The sequence below is a fragment of the Musca domestica genome, unplaced genomic scaffold (assembly GCF_030504385.1).
Source record: "Musca domestica strain aabys unplaced genomic scaffold, Musca_domestica.polishedcontigs.V.1.1 33, whole genome shotgun sequence".
NCBI lineage: Eukaryota > Metazoa > Arthropoda > Insecta > Diptera > Muscidae > Musca > Musca domestica.
The window spans coordinates 6,919,736-6,943,468 of NW_026712312.1; the positions used below are offsets into that span (position 1 = coordinate 6,919,736).

At 34.9% G+C, this 23,733-nt stretch overlaps 1 protein-coding gene across 1 annotated transcript in view; it reads left to right on the forward strand.

Moving 5' to 3' along the window:
• Positions 1-22,696, forward strand: part of LOC101892145 (allatostatin-A receptor) — a 42,415-nt gene extending 19,719 nt beyond the window's left edge. Inside the window, exons 3-4 of the mRNA XM_059125476.1 lie at positions 1,598-1,756; positions 22,180-22,696. Of these exons, the coding sequence (XP_058981459.1) occupies positions 1,598-1,756; positions 22,180-22,275 (255 nt within the window). The 3' untranslated portion in view covers positions 22,276-22,696. The remainder of the gene's footprint in view (positions 1-1,597; positions 1,757-22,179) is intronic.
• The last annotated feature ends 1,037 nt before the right edge of the window (positions 22,697-23,733 follow it).

A 23,733-nucleotide genomic window follows, 5' to 3' on the forward strand; every position in this document is an offset into this window, starting at 1 on the left:
AGGCTATAGAAAAACGTGAACCTATATGAACAATATTATGCCAAGTCTTAAATCATTAAATTAAAGTGGCTAAAATCGTCAAAATTGCGAATATCGGGTATCAATACTAAATCAAGTGCGGAAATTGACAACATTTGACCACTCCATTTGGTATCTCCACCACAAAGGTTCAATATTTCAATATTAATATAAAACATTGGTCAAGTTCTTCTAATATCTCCTTAGGAAACTGACAATATTTGGAAAAATAATAATTCACATTTACCGAGTTAAGTGTACGATTTAGTTCAAACTTTACAAACCGTAATGTTTGAATCGCCTTTATATCCTCTGCAAAAAATTACAATGTCCATTCAAATCTTCTCACACCTTTTCCTTAAAGGTTCAAAATTTAGGCTAATATCTTTAAAAAAAATGTGAAATCAGTGCTTAGTATACTTCAAACTTCATACATCTGTACATTTCTGCTTATATTATTTATTGTAAATTTAGGAGAAGTCAGTCTACATCTTCTGTCACCTCGTCCACAAATATTCCAACTTTTCAAAACACTTTTATATATTTTTTAGGTAGCGAAGTGAGCATCTGAAGTAGTTAGGGACGCATACGAAAATGCACTTCGAAACCATTTTGGGCAGCCAATTTAATGTATTCCGTCATTTGGAAAGAACCTGCGAGATGTAATATAAGACTGTACAAAATGCCGCTTACATTTTAAAAACTCAGAATATCAGATTTGCAGTTATATGAGGTTATAAGAAAAAGGTATACCTCTATAGCCAATTATCTGCCAGTGAGGGTAGTGCCTATTACGAACTCCAAATTTGCAATAGCTAAGATCATCAAAATACCGAATATAGGGAGGTGTTGTTATATGGGAGTTATAATAAAGCATGGACCTGTGTAAATAATTTTCTGTCAATGGAGGTTGTGTTCATTACGATCTTCAAATACCAAATCTGATACAACTCCAGTGAACATGTGACACAAATCATAAAAATCCGGAATATCAGATGTAAATATATATGAAGACTATACCTAAACTTGAATCTATACAGACATGGATGTTTTCACTTATATGGCACACAAACTGCTAATTTACCGCAAATTCAGTTCAAAAATATGATTAAAACAGCTAAAACACCTCAAATCTGGCGGTACAGTTATATGTGGGATAAATCAATTTGTGGATCTACAAAGCCCATTTTCAACGCAAACCTAACCTAAACGCATCACAAAAAATTTTAACAACCTACTTCGGAAGGTTGAATGATTTCCACAGACGGAAACCTCCATAGTGCGGTGGAGTCTACAAAAAATAGAAAAAGTAGCCATTTTTGTTATCTCCAATTCCTTTGCATTAAATTTCTGTTAAATTTGTTGTCTGAAAATAAAAAAAAAACATTGCTACCTTTGCAAATAAGAACGGAGAAGGATTATCGACATAGTCATTGTTCCTGGAAATCCAGAAAATGTCTTTTAAATTAGCTTGTTTGGGTTATAATAATAGTCCTCCCATATTTTTCATCTTCAAAATAATTAACAATTAAATATTCATCTAATTTTCATTTCATATTTTTCTCTCTCTTCCTTTTAGTTAATTTTACTCTTAAAGGCGCTGGACATCTATCAAACGACAACCAAGCTGACGGTGATATTGCAAATCATCGCTCAAACCTTGGCCTATACCAGTTCCTGCATCAATCCCGTGCTCTATGCCTTTTTGTCGGATAATTTTCGCAAAGCATTTCACAAGGTAAGTTAGAGGGCCAGCGAAGGTGGAGAGAAGGAGAACAACAATTAAAATTTAAAGAATCCCAGACATTCATCTTCAATGTAGCTGGGTTGCTTTAAAGGTACGCAAGGCGGCCTTCTTCGCTGACGATTTCCTAGAACTCGTTATTGGTTCATTAAACTTGCATGGCAAATTATGGCCAGCCTGCCGCGGTGTTCAATGTCTTGTAATTGTTATTGTTTATCGTTAATCGAGAGGCCCAGAGAACAAAAGAAACAGCTCATCTTAAATACGAAAGTATTTGCAAATATTTGTGCTTTGCATGTTGGGTTATTCGCGGCACAAAAAAGCCAATTAAGTGTTAACAGACGTTTAACAAGTTTATATTCTCCATCGAGCCGTCGTTTATTTATTCCTTATCTCGGGAAATTTCTTTGGTCCGTCTCATAATTGCATTAATGCGACGGGGCCAAGGGGTGGGTGTTTGTTCGAAATTCAATCGTTTATCTCTTGTATGGCTATGTAAATATTTATGAATAATAATTAATATCTTTCTCGAAGATTTCGTTACACAAAAAAAAAATCAAAAAATGCCAAGATAAAGCAAAAAAAACAGCAAACGTTTATTTCTTCGTTGCATTTTTTGCTGTTGTTTCGGTTTGCTCTTTACACAACAGCCATGTTTACACTGGGCCCAGTTTAATCAATAAATTGTATTGGATGAAATGAATACAAAAGGGTTGGAGAGCCGCGTGAGTGTGAGTTTTAGTGCCCGGCAACAACAGGAGTATCCATTTCATTAATCCTATTTGCCAATAATCATTTTCTATTGCACTTAAGTGCCAATTTGCACTTCAAACACACAAAAGGTCAATCAGTCGGTTATTATTTATTTTAGTCTCAAATATCGTCATTAATCTTTGTTATTTAATGCCCAATTGAAATTTTGAAATATTTTCGTTGTAAAGTGCAGAAATATAATGACAAAATTGATAAATTATGAAATCGATAGAAGGTGATGGCTGTGTGGGAGATAATTTAATTTTTATTGCTTTTTTTTGGGAAGGAGAATGGCTGATACAGCTATTTATGTGTGTGATTTGTAAATGTCGATGATTAAATTAGGCTAATGCATACATGTATAATATATAAACATGAAAGAGATATACTATAATTTATCCGTCAAATATGTTTGTACCAATATCAGTCGTAAATTGAAAATTCTGAAAAATTAATAAAATACTTCTCTATGAAGCAAGTTGTCCATAATATTGATATAACCAAATGTTAAACGTATGTATAAAGACAAAGTAAAAACGCAGCTAAGTTTCGTCGCACCGAAATTTAATTCCATTTGGAAGGAACTTGAATAATTTCACAAAATTCCGAGAAGTATATCTTAAATGAAAATCGTTATATGGGGACTATACGAAGACCTGTGTACCTGCTGTAGTACCCATTACGATCTTCAAATAGGAAATATGAAACAATTCTGGATTTGGAAAGGAATTAGTTCCTTTAATGTTAGGAGCTCCTGGTATAGCATTCCCACGAATAAATAATATAAGTTTCTGATTATGACCTCATGCATTAACTCTATTATTAGTTAGAAAGATAGTTGAAAAGGGGCTGGAACAGGTTCAACTGTTTACCCACCCGACTGATCCAATTACGAATATAACCTGCCCGCTGTCAAAATACACTCGTGTGCAAAAGTTTAGCCTTCTATCTCAATTTCGTTCAAAAGATTGCGTGATTATCACATACAGACACACAGACGGACATCGTTAAATGGATTTAGAATTTTACGCTGATCCTGATCCAACTTCAGACTGCTGGCAATTCCAAGCTACTCGTCCGACAGCTGTTAAAATTATTCCAATGACAACTGTTTATATTGTTTACAAGCGTACATAAGAATTTTGGTGAGAATATTCCAAAAAAAAAGTTATTCGTGATAGAATTCAAGGGTTATAGTTTGATTTCTTTAAATTTGGCTGGAAAACCGGAATTGGCTATCGTTAGAGCACTCCAGCATTTAAACGCGAATAAATCTTTTGTGTCTCGTACCATCGCTCGTTACCGTGATACTGGTACCGTAGCCGGACGTCAAGGAAGTGGGCCGAAGAAAACAGCAACATCAGCAGAAATAGTTCGAAAGTAAAGAAGCGACTTGATCGAAACTCATGTCGCAGTGGCACAAAAATAGCTCGTGAGCTGAACATATTCCATTCGGTAAATATTGAAAAATGAGCTCGGGCTAAAGCCATTGAAATTCCAAAAAGTGCAAGAACTTACTCCGCAACAGAAAGAAAATAGACTCAAAAGAGCTAAAGAGTTGCTTCGCTTGGCCGAAAGTGGTGAACTGCCGAATTTGGTTTTCTCCAATGAGAAAACATTCGTTGTCTAACAGTTTGTAAACAAACAAAATAATCGTGTTTACTTGCCACAGAGGTCAGCTGAGAATGTGTACTTTAAATTGGCCACCAGAATTCAATCGCCCGCCATGGTGATAGTGTGGGCCGCCATAACAGTCGATGGTCGCTCTCCGCTCGTGGCATCAATAAAAATTTATTGTGTCTGGAGTATTTGGAAAGCATGGTTGGAACTAAAAAATACCAAAGTGTCGATCACCTCAAGCAAGCGCTTCACCAGGAATGGACCAAAATACCGCTGAGCAACATGCGGACAGCGTCTGATGGTTTTATTGGCCGTTTGAAGGCCATAAATCGTGCCAAAGGTGACCAATTCGAACAAATCTACACTTATTCTAAAATAGGATGCTATTTCCGACATTTTTTGCTTTCATTCAATAAAATTAAAAAAAAAAAACAAGTAAAAAAAAAAACAAGTAAATTTTGAATACCCTCCACCATTTGGTACAAATTTGACAATTTTCAAAACATTTAAATCCATTAAAAATTCTGTTAAACATTTTAAAAATACCGAATTTAGCCGTATATTAGGGTATTTACGACGACGTGGACCTGCATACGCAACTCTTGTCATAATCCTGCACAGACAATTTTCTGGCATAGGGGGTTATATGGGGGCTATACGAAGACGTGGACCTGCACGGACAATTTTCTGTCACATGCTATAATATCCATTATGAAATTCAAAGTCGAAATTTGAAACAATTCCGGTAAATAATGTCGCTAAAATCATTCAAAATACCGAATAACGGTGGGTACCGTTATATGGGGGCTATACGAAGACGTGGTCCTGTAGAATTCATTACGAATTTCAAATATAAGATTAAAAATAGCTCTGGTAAATAATGTCGCTAAAATCATCAAAATACCGAATGTCAGGGGGTACCGTTATATGGGGGCTATATGAAGACTTGGACCTGCACTGACAATTTTCTGTCGTAGGGTGTAGTATTCGTTACGAACTTCAAATACTAAATTTAAAATAGTTCCGGTAAATAATGTCGAAAATATGGGGGTACCGTTATATGGGGGCTATACGAAGACGTGGACCTTCAAAAACTTCAAATAACAATTTTGAAACAATTCCGTTAAATAATGTCGCTAAAATCATCAAAATACCGCATATCGGGAGGTATCGTTATATGGGGGCTATTCGAAATCCTACATGGCCCATTTTCAATGCCAAAATTCAGCAGACATAATACATTTGTTAGTAAATTTTTATCAACTTACTTCATTTCGTTCGGAAGCTAGAGCGATTAGACGGACGGACATTGTTATAATGGATAGAAATTTATGCTGATACTTTGTGGGGTCTAAAATGTATATTTCGAGGTGTTACAAATGGAATGACAAACTTAATATACCCTCCATACTATGGTGGAGGGTATAAAAATGTAAAAATTATGGCTTTTGACTTTGTTGCAGTTTTTTCTATCTCACCCTGTATATAAAGACAAAACCAAAAATGCTGAAATATCTCGTAATGTTTTAATGAATGTTTCTTCGGCTTTCTTTCAATTTTCTGATAAAAATCCCCATATCCAGTAATATATTAAAATATTGCCATGCACTTCGAAAATAACATCCAAGAGCACTTGAAAGCATAGAAGAACACTGTTAAGAAGTAATATGCTAAAAGCGTTACTTTTTACAACCAATTTTTTATACCATCGTTCTCCACTCATAAACAAACGTTGTTTTTATAAAAACAACAATAATGGGATTTCGCCTGACGATTTTGCAACAACAAAATACTATGGTATCCCAAACAAGCAAGCCAAACTCTGTTCTATTAATAGACACAGGCACGGTCGACGAAGGGGTTTTTGTTGTAACAGACAAAACAAACTTACATGGTTATGTTACTTCGTTCAGGTTGAACGAAAGCATAACAAAGTGGAGAAAGATGTAAATGTTTATAAGTGCGGTTGTAAGATTTAGAAGATTTTCCAAAAGAATTTTAGTTTTATATAATTCTTTTGTTCCTCTTCTATTTTTTTAAAATAACTTCTGGGGAGAATATCCCAGGCAAGAAACAAGGGAACTGATGAGGATTGGTGGCTCTTTCCGAAACCTAGGTATTCCCTGCCTAACCCCCTGGTAAACATTACCATCGTTCTCCACTCATAAACAAACGTTGTTTTTATAAAAACAACAATAATGGGATTTTGCCTGACGGTTTTGCAACAACATATCACAAAATTTTAAAAAAAGATACTATACTTGTTTACAACTTTATTAAAACATTACGCAAACGAAGATGAGACATTTACTAGCCCTATATTCTATAACGTTTGTACCCAATTATCAAAATCCTCGAACAGAAATTGTTGCCACGTATATGGATGAATTTGTATAGATTTGGATTACCAAATGGAAACCCTTTTATTACTATTTTGTAGGATATATTTAAATTCTCCAACTTCAGTGGCCTAGCCTTTAAAAGTAATTTAAATGAAAAGAACCCTTTCCTTGGATCCAACCCATAATTTATTTCAATACACCCCCTAAATACCTCATATAAAAAGCTAATTTCGACGCCAACAAAAACAAATTTGCAAATATTTATCGAAAATTCTCCAGCCAGTGAATTTCCCCACCCGGCTACGCTCGGTTGGTGGATGGATGGCTGGCTGTGGTCGTGGCAGCCAAAATTCAATCATTTGTTTACGCTGCTGAAAGGTGAAATAATTTAGAGCCACCATAAAAGTGTGAAAAACATGCAAACATGCCATTGTTTTGATATTCCAAAATACATTCTTAATATTTAATGTGCGAAATGATGAACAAGATGCTACACCATGGGGGGCAATTGGAATTTTCGATTCTTTTTTTTTTTTGGTTTTGTTTGTATATTTCTTATATTTAGAAATGGACATAAAATTTAACTACATCTGGGGTATTTGTTGTTCGGCAAAAAAAAGACAATGATGCATGAGATTTATAAAGTTTTGATTTCATTTTGGTATTAAAAATAGGCAAAAATACCGTAAATATATCGTTGAAACAATTGCAAGCTACTTATGTATTATTTTTATGTTGGATGGAAGTTTATGCAAAGCCTTTCTTGTGGGGTACAAATATTTTATACAGGGTGAGATTAAAGAAACTGCAACAAACGCTATAATTTTAATTTTTTTTTTAATTTTACTGAATGAAAGCAAAAGAATTCGGAAATAGCATCAAATTTTAATATAAGTTTAGATTTGTTCGAATTTGTCACCTTTGGTTCGAATTATGGCCTTCAAACGGCCAATGAAACTGTCACACGCTGCCCGAATGTTGCTCTGTGGTATTTTGGCCCATTCCCGGCGAAGCATTTGTTTGGGGTGATCGAAACTTTGGTGTTTTTTAGTGCCAACCTTGCTTTCCAAAATACTGCAGACACAATAGTCCAACGGATTGGAATCAGGAGATTTTGGTGGCCATTGTGCGCTGGAAATGAAGCGAAGAGTGCGATGGTGCTGGAATGTCCAAGAAATGGACATTCCTGTTGGAATGTCCAAGGTCTGCGACCAAAATGTTTGCGTGTTAATACACCCTCCAAAATATTTTCGCGATAATATTCGGCATTTATTCTGATGCCACGGTCGATTAGTACGAGTAGAGACCGACCATCGGTTGTTATGGCGGCTCACACCATCACCATGGCCGGCGCTTGAGTTCTGGTGGCCAACCGAAAGTGCACATTTTCTGCTGAACTCTTTGGCAAGTAAACCCGATAATTTTTTTTTTTTTGTTTACAAACTGCTGGACAACGAATGTTTTCTCATCAGAGAAACACAAATTCGGCAGTTCACCACTATCGGTCAAACGAAGCAACTCTTTAGCTCTTTTGAGTTTATTTCCTTTCCGTTGCGGTGTAAGTTCTTGCACTTTTTGGAATTTCAATGGCTTTAACCCGAGCTCATTTTTTCAATATTTGATATGAATATTGGAATATGTTCAGCTCACGAGCCATTTTTCGGCCATTGCGACGCGGGTTTCGATAAAGTCAGTTCTTTACTTTTCGAACCATTTCTGCTGATGTTGCTGTTGTCTTCCGTCCACTTCTTTGACGTTAGGCTACGCTACCGATGGTACGAGACACAAAATATTTATTCACATTTAAATACTGGAGTGCTCTAACGATAGCCACTTGTGTTTTTCCAGCCAAATATAAAGAAATCACACTATCACCCTTGAATTCCATCACGAATAATTTTTTTTGGAAAATTCTCACCAAAATGCTGTCGGTTGAGTGGCTTAGAAATGACAGCAGTCAGAAGTTGGTTGTAACTTTTTCATCTTACCCTGTATGGCCCACATCAAATCTTATACTACAAATATTATATTCCAAACGCTAGAAAACTCAGTTCATCGGCAGGTCAAATACTGTGGCTCAAATGATTTCATAGTTTCTTTTTATTAGATTCACAAACGATTTCCAACAAATAGCAACAAATCAAATTGACTTTGAAATTCTCTCAAGTTGTTAATAGTTTACGACAATTCTGTTAAATTGCCAACATACCATATAGACACACACACACTCACTCACATATGTGACATGATTAAAAACCAATTTCATGTACAACAACAAAAACAAATCCAATCGATTTTTTACGATGCCATTAAACGCAAAAATGAAATCCGGACCAAAAAAATGTTTCCAACATCAAATTAAAACATTAAAAATTTGTTGGGGATTTTCCAAAGGAATTTCACACTCGGCGGCATTGCTACCCATCAGGCAAATCGAAATGGGGCTTTTGAAGAGAATTTAAAAACATAAAATTTAATATTGCAATTCTGGTATTGAAAATGAAAATTGACTATCGCAAAAAAATAAGTTGTTGTTGTTGATTTTTTTTTTTTTTTTGTGATGTTATTTGTTATTTCTGTTTATTAGAAGAAGAAAATTCAATAACAAATCAACACATTTTTCAGCTCATGCATATGCATGCCTGGAAATGAAGCAGACTGCAAACAGACTTCTTAGAAAATTTCAAAGTGTCTTGTTTTGAGTAGTAACATTTAAATGCGTTGTTGTTTATATCAATTTAATTACACATTTGAAAAACACATTCTTAGGAAATTCAATCAATTTCAATTTTTATGATGTGACTTTTTTGTTGTCATTCCGGCTTATTTTCAGCATAAGTTCAACTTGCAGGAAATTTCTAATCGAAATAGAAACAAGTAAGCAAAGGTTATAGCCGTGCGGGACCGACCATGATATACCCCACAACATGTTAAAAGGCCCCTTATGTCCAAATCCATTTTGGAAGATTTCGTTTTTGAAATAATGCCATGGAGCACTGCCCAGATATTACCCTTAGGTTTTTGATCAGGAATATTTGCCCAATATTTACGAACTCCGTCGTGCAGTTAGTTGTTGTGGTCCTAGCCCACCTATATTCTAAATTTCGTGAAGATCGGACCATAATTGCGACCTGTAGAGTGAGATAAGAAGTTGATGTGTTTTGCATGTTTTTAGAGTTATAATTACTCAAAATGTTGACCATAGAAAAAAAATTCTACTTACTGGGTCATAGCTCTCCTCGAATCTTATATACAACACCTTGGGCTGGATTCTTGTTCTATGAAAATATGAAATGAACAATATATCTTCATTTAGCACATTCATCTTCAACCTTCACAAAATGTGTCAGTTACTTATTTTACTGATAGTCCCATGATCACACATCTACATCATCAGAATAAGCTAGTAACATGTGGCTATTGGTCTGGACTGTGCCGCTTCTTTTGAAGTTAGCCTCTCATATAACATTTGCCAGCAGGATCACACTATCGTAATGGATACTACAGCCTAAGACAAAAAATTGTCTGTGCAGGTCCACGTCTTCGTATAGCCCCCATATAACGGTTCCTCCCGAAATTCAGTATTTTGATGATTTTAACTACATTATTCCGCGATTTTTTTCAAATTTCGCATTGGTGTATTGTAATGGCTTCTGACAAAAGTTTCCTATGTCGTCATATAGACCCTAATATAACAGCTACATTGGGTATTTATAAGATTTTAACAGAATTTTTAAGGGTTTTTATTGTTCTTGAGAAGTGCCAAATTCGTTCCAAATGGTGGGTATTCAAAGTGGGTATGGAGGTATTCAAAGTTCGGCCCAGTCGAATTACAGCTTTTTTATTTGTTTTAATTAAAGATCTCGTGGTAGTTAAAGCCATTTTACAGCCGGATGAGCTTTGCGGGGATACGAAACTCAGACATAGTTTGGAATTGTAGACAATGCCGCAGGTCAATGATCGACTTTTCAGGTCTAAAGCCACATTGTTATTGTCTAATTATTTCATTGACCATAGGCTTTAGGTTTTAAACAGCTCGGCGCATAGGCTATGAGATCTCGCTGTCTCATTATTCTTCAGCCAATACTTATATAGATTTGTGTTAATTTAGTTCATAATTCAGACTCCAGTTCCTAATCGTATGAGTTCCTAATCGCAAGATATGACAAATAAAAGTATTAGAAATTGTGACCCTTTGTCGGTGAGGTGCCATAAGGGGTTCGCAGATATATATCATATTCACAACAGTTCTTGTGTTCACTTCAAACACTTGAAACCTATCTGGGGGAGGTACCAGAAGACATGGTCCAATCTCTACCATCTTTATAACTGATCTTGTGTTGATGGTGAAGTATTAATATGTACCAATTCTGAATGGAATCGAATGCTAATTTCGCGTTTTATGAGCTTCTTGATTTTTCAAAACTTATACCCTTTGCTGGACAGGTATCAGAAGGATACATGACCGATATATCCCGTCTGCACACCATAATAAAATAATTGTGATTTGATTAATTTGAAGACAATCGGACTCTTATATCCAATTTTATAAGAGTTATAATTATTTAAAATGTTTACCCTTTGTGGTGTAGGTACTTGATGCAGTGGACAGATATTGCCCATTTTCGCACCTGCCCTAGCACTGATGCAAATATTAGGATCTGCAAAGTTGGAGGTAAATCAGATTATCTTAAAAATTTTGACCTTTGTGGAGTAAGTAACTCGATTTAAGTTGGACAATAATATTACGATGTACCCAGTTTGGGCGAAATCGGATGCTCCCTTCGAGAGTTATCGTGCGTGTGGGACGGACATCGCTAGATCTACTCGAAATATCCTGAAACGGATAAGACCGTTTTTTCGATGACGTTTTGGTCGTATCAAATGATATATACCCCCAAATACAAGTCAAAAAGTATCAGTCGATGTATACCCTCGGCCTAGCGTTATGAGTGTTCGAACTTTTGATCTTTTATAGGGGAGGTACTAGAAGGAGTGGGAAGGAGATCTCTGGTTGAAAGATATTTGTAGAAAAGCATTGCTGATTTGTTTCGTAAGTTTTGAGAGATATAAATACTAAAAATTGCGACTCTTTGTGAGGTAGGTATCAGAAGAGGTAGGCTGATATATTCCATCTTCACACCAGATATATCGTTAGTAAATATATTGGGATGTGTGGAAATTAAAGAGAATTGATTGCATTCCTCTTATGAGCGTTTTGTCCTTCAAAATTTTGACCCTTTGTACGGGAGGTACTGGAAAGAATAAGCCGATATCTACAATTTTCATAATATATCTTGAGTTGATAGAAGTGATGTGATCTTATTTCGCATTTTTGGAGAGATATAATTATTCAAATTTTTACCCTTTGTGGAAGAGGTACTTGTAGGATTAGGTTGGTATTTTTCATTTTTGCACCAGACCTAGCACCGACAAAAATATTGGGATTAGCAAAGTTTCTACAAAACTGAATGATTCTTTCTCTTTATATGAGGTAAATTATTTTCTTCGGAAAAGTTGACCTTTTGTGGGAAGGTATCAGAAAGAGTGGACCGATATTGCTCATCTCCGAACTCGATCTAAATTTTACAATAATATTGGTACGTACCAAGTTTGGACCAAATTGGATGCTCCCTTCGAGAGTTATAGTCCGGACCAGGCTGAAACGGATTTGGTCCAAAGAGACCTAAAACCGTTTTTTCGATGAGGCACGTATTAAATGATATATTACCTCTCTGGTAACATGGATGAAGGTGCAAAAAATTATGTATCGACATTTTTACTACTCATTTCACGCGTTTCAATTCTGCTTATTCTCCACTTATTCTTCTACTTATACTTAATTTTTGGGGAAGTGCAAAAGAAAAGAAATCTAGATAAAATTTCATAAAAATATTCTCAATTTTGGTGTAAAATAAACCTGGTAATAAAAATGGTGCAAATTTTCTTTTAATTTCACTGACTAATCGAAACCCGCGTTGCAGTGGCCGAAAAATGGCTCGTGAGCAGAACATATCGCAATATTCCATTCGGCAAATATTGAAAAATGAGCTCGGGGTAAAGCCATTGAAATTCCAAAAAATGCAAAAACTTACACCGCAAAAGAAAGAAAATAGATTCAAAAGAGCTAAAGAGTTGCTTCGCTTGGCCGAAAGTGGTGAACTGCCGAATTTGGTTTTCTCCGATCAGAAAACATTCGTTGTCCGTGTTTAGTTGCTAAAGAGTTCAGCTGAAAATGTGCACCACCGCCGAATATTATCGCAAAAATATTCTGGAGGGTGTATTAAAGCCTTGAGCATGCAAACATTTTGTTCGCAGAAATTGGACATTCCAACAGGACTCAGGGCCATTTTATTCAATAAAATTAAAAAAAAATATGGCGTTTGACTTTGTTGCAGTTTTTTTTTTATCTCACCCAGTAGTTAATATCATTTTATCAAGTATCTTTGGCCTTTCAGCGATATTTTTGGCCTTCTAGTCATATTTTCCATTAAATTGGACAATATTTGCGGGGGCAAAAGTCGTCTTAGCTAGTTATAACCAACGACACCATATTTGAACAAATTTGACTCGAAAATGCAAAAAAAAAAAACTACGGAACTGCTATATTGAAATCCCATGTATTTCCTAATGATAATTTTTGTGGAGTAATGTGTACCTCGGATACAGTAATCTTCATTTTTACACTAGTTGTATATCGCAAATAGAAATTGGTATATATTCCTTTACTTAGATAAACAAAATCTAAACAAATGTCATTATTTTATTTAAATGTTTTTTCTTTGTTTTTTTTTTTTTTTTTTTAATTTTTAAATAACTTCGGGCCAATGACATTCAATTCTGCACTCTCTCATAGATTTTTTTACATTGTTTGTTATTAGAAAATTCAAATAAATTTAATTGGTTATTATGCAGATGAGATTAGAAACTAATTATAGCCGTTGGTAAACAAATATCTCTACCATATTTTTTATTGCTATTTTTTTATAATTTTTTAATTATTAATTAATTAATGTAAACAGCTCTGACATTCAGGGTCTAAGGCTGTGCCTAAAGCATTTTCCTAAATTACTTTTAAAAATATATTTAATAAAAATAATAGACCCAATTGGCAGTTAATAAAACTTGGCTAGGATACAAATGTTAAAAAAAAAAAAAACAAAATATTTAAATTTGATTATGTCGTATGAGTTATTTGCAATCCGTTCAATTAGCAATGTGAAGTATACGCTACCTCATCACTCCACCATTCAATAACGACCTGTTCGCCAACACCCACAATTCAGCCTGGCAGAGATACAAAAGGTTTGTTTGATAAGCGGTTAATTATTGTAATTTTTCAATTAATTTGCGAAAACATTCTATGGCTACAAATACCACAAAAACTATTTAACATAATTAGCAGCAGGAAAGTAAACAAACAGACGGACGACACCTACACGCACGGCACGGCATGACACGCACACACAAGCACAACAACCAAATATTTGTAACGAAACAAAAAAACAGAATCACTGAAATTATACAACAATTTAATGAAATTAAACAAATGCCATAAAAAATTGTCAATTAAAAAATACAAAAACAGAATATTAAACAATTTTATGCATTTTTATAATTCTCTTTTTTTGTTTTGTGGGAGCCAGGGCTCTCTCAGTTCCTGGTTGGCCGTCCCTGCTGCTGCTGTTATCCTTAATTCGTTGCCTAGCTGCCGTTACTTGGTGGAGTTCTTTCTGTTGTTGTTATTGCTGCTGCTGTGTTTGTGGCTGATAAATGCGGTAGATTTCAATCAATTAGAAAAAGATTTAAAAGTTATTTACTTGCAAATTAAAACATCAAATACAAAAACAAGACAAACACACATACATACATTCGGAAAACAATCGATCATATACACATATGAATGATGATATGCATACACAAACAAAACAGAGAACAAACATTTTTTTTAAACAATGATGGCGCCAGTGCTGATTGTTGTTCTTTTCACAAAATAACTGAATTAGTGTTTCTTTGTGGGTTGCCGCTGGAAGTAATTTTTTTTCTGGTAGCGATTGAAGGGTAACATATGGAGTGGTGGATTGATATTAACATGGAAGTTATTGGAGTTTTTATTGAATTTTTTTTTTTTTTTTTTTTTTTTTTTTGGGAGGGGGTGGAAATTGACAATTTCAATTTGTGGACATATTTCACACGGCTGAAATGTGCCTCATAAATATATATCTATATCTATAAAAGAGGAAAATGTTTGTATGTTTGTTTGTTTGTTTGTTTGTTTGTTTGTTTGTAATTTATGGACTCGAAAACCGCTGAATAGATTTTCCTGAAAATTTCCATATATACTGCAACATCGCCTGAAAGTAACATAGGCTATATACATTTTTGAATTTCCACTTGGAACTGGAGATATAGCATCAGAATCGGAGGTACCTCCCAAAAATTTAGATTTTATATGCACATATCTATTGATCGATTAAAGATACAGTCTCCAAATTTGGAATGCGTAACGGAATTTGGAACAAAAATAAGTTTGCCAAATTATATTGTAATCGGTTCAGGTTTGGATATAGCTCCCATATATATTTTCGACCGATTTCGTTCATTTGATGCCTCAAACACAATATGAATGTTCGATTTCAATGAAATTTGGAATGAGTGACGGAATTTGATCCGAAAATAAATTTGTCAAATTATATTGAGATCGGTTCAGGTTTGGATATAGCTCCCATATATATTTTCCGCCGATTTCAAGCATTTGATGCACCAAACACGCTATGTATCCCCAATTTCAATGAAATTTGAAACGTGTGATAGATTTTATCTAAAAAATTGATTTCCCAAATTATATTGAAATCGGTTCAGATTTGGATATAGCTTCCATATACATTTTCGGCCGATTTCATGTATTTGGTGGACCAAACACGATATGTATTTCCAATTTTAATGAAATTTAAAATAAGTAACGGAATTGGGAGCCAAAATCAATTAGTCTTATTAAATTGAAATCGGTTCAGATTTGGATATAGCTCCCATATATATTTTCGACCGATTTCATGTATTTGATACACCAAACACGCTATGTATCTCTAATTTCAATGAAATTTTGAATGTGTGGCGGAAATTAAAACAAATATACATTTGTCAAATTATATTAAAATCGGTTCAGATTTGGATATAGCTCTCATATATATTTTCGACCGATTCATGTATTTTATGCACCATACACGATATGTATGTTCGATTCCAAAGAAATTTGAAATATGTAACGGGATTTGGATTAGAAAATAAATTAGTCAAATTATATTAAAATCGGTTCAGATTTGGATATAGCTCCCATATATATTTTCCGCCGATTTCACATATTTGATGCACAAAACACGATACGTATTTCCGATTCCAATGAAATTCGGCATGAGTGGTTAAATTTGGTACAAAAATAAATTTGACAAATGATATTCAAATACGCTCAGATTTGATTATAGCTCCCATATATATACTCAGCCGATTTCACATATTTGATGCACCCAAAGCGAGAGAAACGAAATCTGGCACCAGAAAAAAATGCCAAATTATGTTGAAATCAGTTGAGGTTTGGGTGTAGCTAACATATATATTTCGGCCGATTTCATACATGTTATGCACCAAACACGATATATATGACCGATTCCAATGAAATTCAGAATGTGTGGCGGAATTTGGTTACAATAATAAATGTGACAAATTAATTGGAAATTAGTTAAGATTTGAATATAGCTCCCATATATATATTCTCGGCCGATTTCACATATTAGACGCACCAATTTCAATGAAATATGAAAGGTGTGGCGGAATTTGGTGTAAAAGTAATTTTTTTTTTTAAATTATATTTAAATCGGATCAGATTGGGATATGATTTTAATAAGAACCATTGACCCACAACGCCTTATGCTAACACTAAAAAACAACACAACAATTAATTTGAAATACGCTTATTACGGCGAAGTATGTTGCTATCTCGAATTCACTAATTGCAATAGAAATGCCACTCAACTTTAAAAAATTGCAGTTTCCTGCACGCTTGGTATTTGCTATGAAATAAATCCGTGTATGTTACTGCTTTTCTAATGGTTTGGTTTATTTGCGCATTAAAGTAGTGCAATAATTTTTTTTAATTTTAAATTTGTTTTTTTAACCAACATATATTCGTAAAAAATTTTTGAATGCATATAAAATCAAAAGGGGTAGCGAAGCGCACCGGGTTCAGCTAGTATATATATATATATATATATATATATATATATATATATATCGTGATTTCAACAGACGGACAGACAGACAGACGGACAGACATAGAATAGGGTCTAAGACGAATTTTTAAGGATTTTACAAACGGAATGACAAAGTTAATATACCCTCCTTTCCAAGGTGGAGGGTATATATATATATATATATATATATATATATATATATATATATATATATATATATATATATATATATATATATATATATATATATATATATATATATATAATATATATATATATATATATATATATATATATATATATATATATATATATATATATATATATATATATATATATATATATATATATATATATACCCTCCACCTTGGAAAGGAGGGTATATTAACTTTGTCATTCCGTTTGTAAAATCCTTAAAAATTCGTCTTAGACCCTATTCTATGTCTGTCCGTCTGTCTGTCTGTCCGTCTGTTGAAATCACGATACAGCCCACATTATTTGACGTAGAGCGCCAAAATTTAGCAGAGCTATTTGCATTGTGTCTAGGATGGTTGGTATTGAAAATGAGATATATCGGTCCACGTTCTGGTATAGTCCCCATATAACAGTACCTCCCGATATTCGGTATTTTTATGGTTTTTGCCACATTTTTTCACTGATTTCTCTAAAAATTGGTATTTGTGGGTCATAATGGGTCCTAGTTCGTGTAGCGAAACATTGTAATTATAGGTCCACGTTTTGGTATAGCCCCCATATAACGGTACCTCCCGATATTCGGTAATTTGATGATTTTGGCCACATTTTTTGCCACATTGGTATTAGTTGGTCATAATGGGTTCCAGCTTCGGTGGCGAAACATTGCATGCATGGGTCCATGATTTGATATAGCCCCCATATAACGGTACATCCCGATATTCGGTATTTTGATGGTTTTTGCAACATTTTTTCACTGTTTTGTCTAAAAATTGGTATTTGTGGGTCCTAATGGGTCCTAGTTTGTGTAGCGAAACATTGTAATTATAGGTCCACGTTTTGGTGTAGCCCCCATATAACGGTACCTCCCGATATTCGGCATTTTAATGGTTTTTGCCACATTTCTTCTAATGTTTCTTTTACCCTAAGGTGGAGGGTATTAAAAGTTTGGCCCGGCCGAACTTAACGTTTTTTTACTTGTTTTTTTTTTAATAAATCCATTTCAGACCATTTAAAGTCGATTTAGTTATGATCGAATTTCAGTTCGTGGGTAGTTTGTACAAATTGAACCCCTCTTTCCAAAAAAATGATTGAAAATTTTCTAATAACATCTCATCTCCATTACCAACAATATTACACTAGCGGTAATTATAATAGCCTTATGTAAATCTGGACTTAGATCGACATCGAAAATGAATACTATCCAAAATGGACAGTTCGGGCCCACTTTTTGTGTTACCTTCCTCACAAGGCCATTATTATAATCTATATATAAAGGGTAATTTTCTTTACACACCAAATATGCCCGATGAACCGCTTAACCAACGGCGAAACATGGTGGTGGGTGTGTGATATTGTCTATCTGGCTTTCCTTTCAATGTAAATTTCAGATTATATAGCTCTTCTCGAAAGAGAAATAAACATCTTCATAAAATCACTGAAATTTGAAAGGAAATTCGAAATTGAAAAATTGTGTTCAGCGACGAAGCTTTCTTATTCTGTGAGGTAAATAATTATCTGTAAAAATATTGAACTTTTGTGGGGGAGGTACAAGAAGGAGTGAACCGATATTGCCCATCTCCGAACTCGATTTGAATTTGACAAAAACATTATGCGCCAAGTTTGGACCAAATTGGATACTCCCTTCGAAAGTTACCGGGCGAATCAGCTAGCAGAGAGACCAACAGAAAGACGGACGGAGGGACATCGATAGATCGATTCCAAATATCCTGAAACGGTTTTGGTCCAACGAGACCAAAGTCTAAAATCGATATTTCGATGAAGCACGTTTTGGCCGTAACAAATGATATATACCCTCTCTTGCAATATGGCTGAAGGTATAATACGTAGAATTGCAAATTTTAGAGTGAAGATCAGCCAGAAGCATTGCAAACGTCGCAGGTTGGGTCTTTTTATTGGCTGGTGGCATCATCGGACCGTACTTATTCAAAGAAGCGGCGAGTCATAGCGTAACTTTGAGCTTAAGATAAAAAAACTGCAACAAATTCAAACGCCATAAGTTTTACATTTTTTATTTCCAATTTTGAATGAAAGCAAAAAATGTCGGAAATAGCATCAAATTTTGGAATAAGTTTAGATTTGTTCGAATCGGTTACCTTTGGCACGAATTATGGCCTTCAAACGCACAATGAAACCGTCACACGCTGCCCGAATGTTGCTCTGCGGTATTTTGGCCCATTTCCGGCGAAACGCTTGCTTGAGGTGATCGGCACTTTGGTATTTTTTAGTGCCGATCTTGCTTTCCAAAATACTCTTGACACAATAGTCCAACGGATTGGAATCCGGACATTTTGGTGCCCATTGTGCACTGGAAATGAAGCGAGGAAACTCATTTTGTAACCATTCTTGGGTGGCGCATGCTGAGGGCGATGGTGCTGCGTTCTGTTGGAATGTCCAAGGTCTGCGGCCAAAATGTTTGCGAACCCAAGGTTTTAATACACCCTCCAGAATATTTTCGTGATAATATTCGGCATTTATTCTGATGCCGCGGTCGATTAATACGAGTGGAGAGCGACCATCGGCTGTTATGGCGGCGCTTGAGTTCTAGTGACCAACAGAATGTGCACATTTTCAGCTGACCTCTTTGGCAAGTAAACACGATCATTTTGTTTGTTAACAAACTGCTGAACAACGAATGTTTTCTCATCGGAGAAAACCAAATTCCGCAGTTCACCACTTTCGGCCAAGCGAAGCAACTCTTTAGCTCTTTTGAGTCTATTTTCTTTTTGTTGCGGTGTAAATTCTTGCACTTTTTGGAATTTCAATGGCTTTACCCCGAGCTCATTTTTCAATATTTGGTGAATGGAATATTGCGATGTGTTCAGCTCACGAACCATTTTTCGGATACTGCGACGCGGGTTTCGATCAAGTCACTTTTTATACCCTCCACTTTTATAGTCACTTTTATACAACTATGAAGGGGAATATTAACTTTGTCATTCCGTTTGTAACTCCTCGAAATACTCATGTCAGACCCAGCAAAGTATATATATTCTTGATCAGCGTAAAATTCTAAGTCGATTTAGCGATGTCCGTCTGTCTGTTGTAATCACGCTATCTTTCGAATGAATTGAGATAGATGGCTAAAATTTTGCACACGTGTTTAAGTTCGTGAATAGGCCATGTAGGTCCACGTCTTCGTATAGCCCCCATATAACGGTACCTCCCGATGTTCGGTATTTTGATGATTTTACCGACATTATTCACCGGAATTGTTTCAAATTTGGTATTTGAAGTTCGAAATATATACTACACCCTAAGACAGAAAATTTTTTGTGCAGATCCACGTCTTGATATAGCCCCCATATAACGGTACCTCCCAATATTCGGTATTTTCATGATTTTAGCGTCATTGTTCACCAGAATTGTTTCAAGTTACGTATTTAGAGTTCGTTATGGGAACTTCAGTCTGTGACAGGAAATTGTCTATGCAGGTCCAGGTCTTCGTATAGCCCCATATATCAGTACCTCCCTATATTCGGTATTTTGACAATTATAGGTACAATACCCACCGAAATTGTTTGAGATGTGGTATTTGAAGTTCGTAATGGATGCTACAGCCTGTGACAGAAAATTGTCTATGCAGGTTCAGGTCTTCTCACAGCTCCAATATAACTGTACCTCCCTATATACGATATTTTGATGATTTTAGCTACATTATTCACCTTTTATTTCGAATTTGAATATGGTAGTGGCTTATGACAAACAATGCCTATGTAGGCCCATGTCGTATAGACCCCAAAAAACGGCTATATTTGGTATTTTTAAAATTTTAACAGAATGTTTTAAGGATTTCATTGTTTGAAAATTTCCAAATTCGTTCCAAATGGTGGATGGTATTCAAAGTTCGGCCCGGCTGAACTTACTGCTTTTTAACTTGTTACTTTTCGAACCATTTCTGCTGATGTTGCTGTTTTCTTTTGTCCACTTCCTTGGCGGCGGGCTACGCAACCTGTATCACGGTAACGAGCGATGGTACGATACATAAAAGATTTATTGACATTTAAATGCTGGAGTGCTCTAACGATAGCCAATTATGGTTTTCCAGCCAAATATAAAGAAATCACACTATCACGCTTGAATTCCATCACAAATAACTTTTTTTGTGGAACAATTCGTTAAAAAGGTCTACTATTTTCTATAGTCCCCTCATAAAATTACCCCCAGATATTCCATATTTTCATAATTTTTGTCAAATGTTTTATGCAAATGTTCTCTCTCATCTCAATATGATAAATTTAGTCAGATATTTCAATGGATTTGTCCCTTATAATGGTCAGCATATTGGTATTTTGATGGGTTTCTTAACCTTGCAATAATGGATATATTTGGATTATATTTTTCAAATTTGTCATTTTAAATGGATATCTTAAGAAAAATATGTGGAAAATATAACAAAAAGTTCGACCCCGACGATCTTAACTGTGTTTTGACTTGTTTTATATAAAAAAAGTAGGGTGAATAGTGACTGATTCACCAACGACTCGGCGAATCGGTTCGAACTAGAATTTTAAAATGGTGCATGATAATCAATGTGGGTATGAGGTCGTGCAAAAAGGGTGGGTTTTTGAAAATTGATTCCAAAGTATTGATCACACGAAGACAGCTAGAGTTACAAATAACACATTTGGTTAGTGTTATTACACATTTAGTGCACAATAAAACGCAAATCGGATGAAGATATATATGGGAGCTATATCTAAATTTTGACCGATTACCAATAGGGTTCATCCTTTGTTTATAAAAATACATGGACCGACGGACAGGCGGACGGACATTCATAAATCGATACAGAATGTGATTCTATTCAAATCATCAAAAGGAACTATGGGACTATCTCGCTTGCTTCCCTATGTTATAAGCAAATGCACAAAGACATATTACCCTGACAACAGTGAGCTGTAGGGTATAAATACCGACTGGGTCAAACATTTCGAAGTCTTATAGAACAAAAGAGATTGGAAATCCTCCCGCATATAAACCGCAAAATAAAAGTCATCTTAATATTATAGCAAATTAAAGCTCATCTTATTTGACCATAAGGCCATTAAAAGCCGTAATAACTGGTTAAATGTATTGTTCTTATTATTGTTGTTGTTGCTACTTTTCTCCGATTCCTCTGTACATTATCACAATATAATGACTACATTTTGCATTGTTATCATGAAACGATTGTTCATTTGTGTCTTATGATTTTTTTTCTCTCTCTCTCTCCCTCTCTCTGCCGTTTTTATCTTTCTAGGCCATCAATTGTACAAAACGTTTCCAGGACTACACATCAGATTTGCCACCCGCCAGGAAAACGTCATATGCGCGTACATCGACGACAGGCGTCTAAAGAAGGAGTGTAATTACTTAGATGGTCACTTTTCTAAATGCGGCTTGTGACATCATAAATACATATGTATAGTTGTGTGTTGGAGTGCTTACATCTTTAAGAGAATATGTGTGTGTTTATGTGTGAATGTATTGAAGTATTGTAGTCGTAAAATCCAAACCAAAAAAAATTGTTAAATTGTCTTTATTGTTTCAAGATGCCAAGCATTTGTTATTATCTTTTTTGAACGTTTTTCTTTTTCTTTTTTAGATTATAAGAATCTTATAAGAAATAGTTTGTTGCATAAGCTTACTTAAATCACCAGGAAAAAAATAACTAAAAGTTAATTGTTTATATTTAAGATTATGTATTTAGTGAGAGATATAAGGAAATTTGTGGAGTATAAGAATAAATTTAAAAATATATTTCAATAAATATAAATATTCGAATACACAATTTTCGAACAATAAAAAAGTATGGTTTTATTTTATACCTAAGAATACGAAAAGTAAACAAAAAAGGTAATAACTATTGCTACGTCGCTCTGCGGTCACTTGCAGTAAAAACAAGAAAAGATAAGATGAAATTACAATTAAACTTAATTTTTTTTATGTTTATTGCAATTTTTTATTCAAGTAAAACTAAATAAAACAAGTAAAAAAGCTGTATGTTCGTCCGAGCCGAACTTTGAATACCCTCCATCATTTGAAAGAATTTGGCAATTCTCAAAAACAATAAAATCCGTAAAAATCATAGAAATACCGAATGTAACCGTTATATTAGGGTCAATACGACGACATGGACACTGCATAGGTAATTTTTTTCATAAGCCATTACAATATTCAAATGCGAAAATTAGAAAAAAAAAAATCGGTGAAAAATGTAGGTACAGTCATCAAAATACCGATTATCGGGAGGTACCGTTATATGGGGGCTATACGAAGGGGTGGATCTGCACAAACAATTTTCTGTCTTAGGATTTAGTATTCATTGCGAACTTCAAATAACAAAATTTGACACAATTCCGGTGAATAATGTCGCTAAAATCATCAAAATGTCACATCGCTTAATGACATACCTCGTTTGAAGCGTCAGTCCAAGCAGATTTTTGCCATGAACCAATACACGCAACGCGAGCGCTCTGAAATAGTTGAAATTTACATTCAACAGAAGAAGTCAATTGTGAAAACTCAACGTGCTTTTAAAACATTAAAAAATGTGACAAGTGCGCCTTCTAAGAACGCCATTAAGCGTTTATACGAAAAATTTTCGACTGGTAAGGCTCTTTCTAATCCGAAGAGGCCATATAAAAGTCCACCAAGGCGATCGGCCGAGAATATCGCTGCCGTACGAGCCAGTGTTAAGAGGTCCCCAAGAACATCCCAAAAACTCCGTTCTCAGCAGTTGGGCTTGGCTCTCGGTCCACTTTACAACGGATTATTCGCATTGATTTGCATTTGTTCCCGTACAAAATTCAAT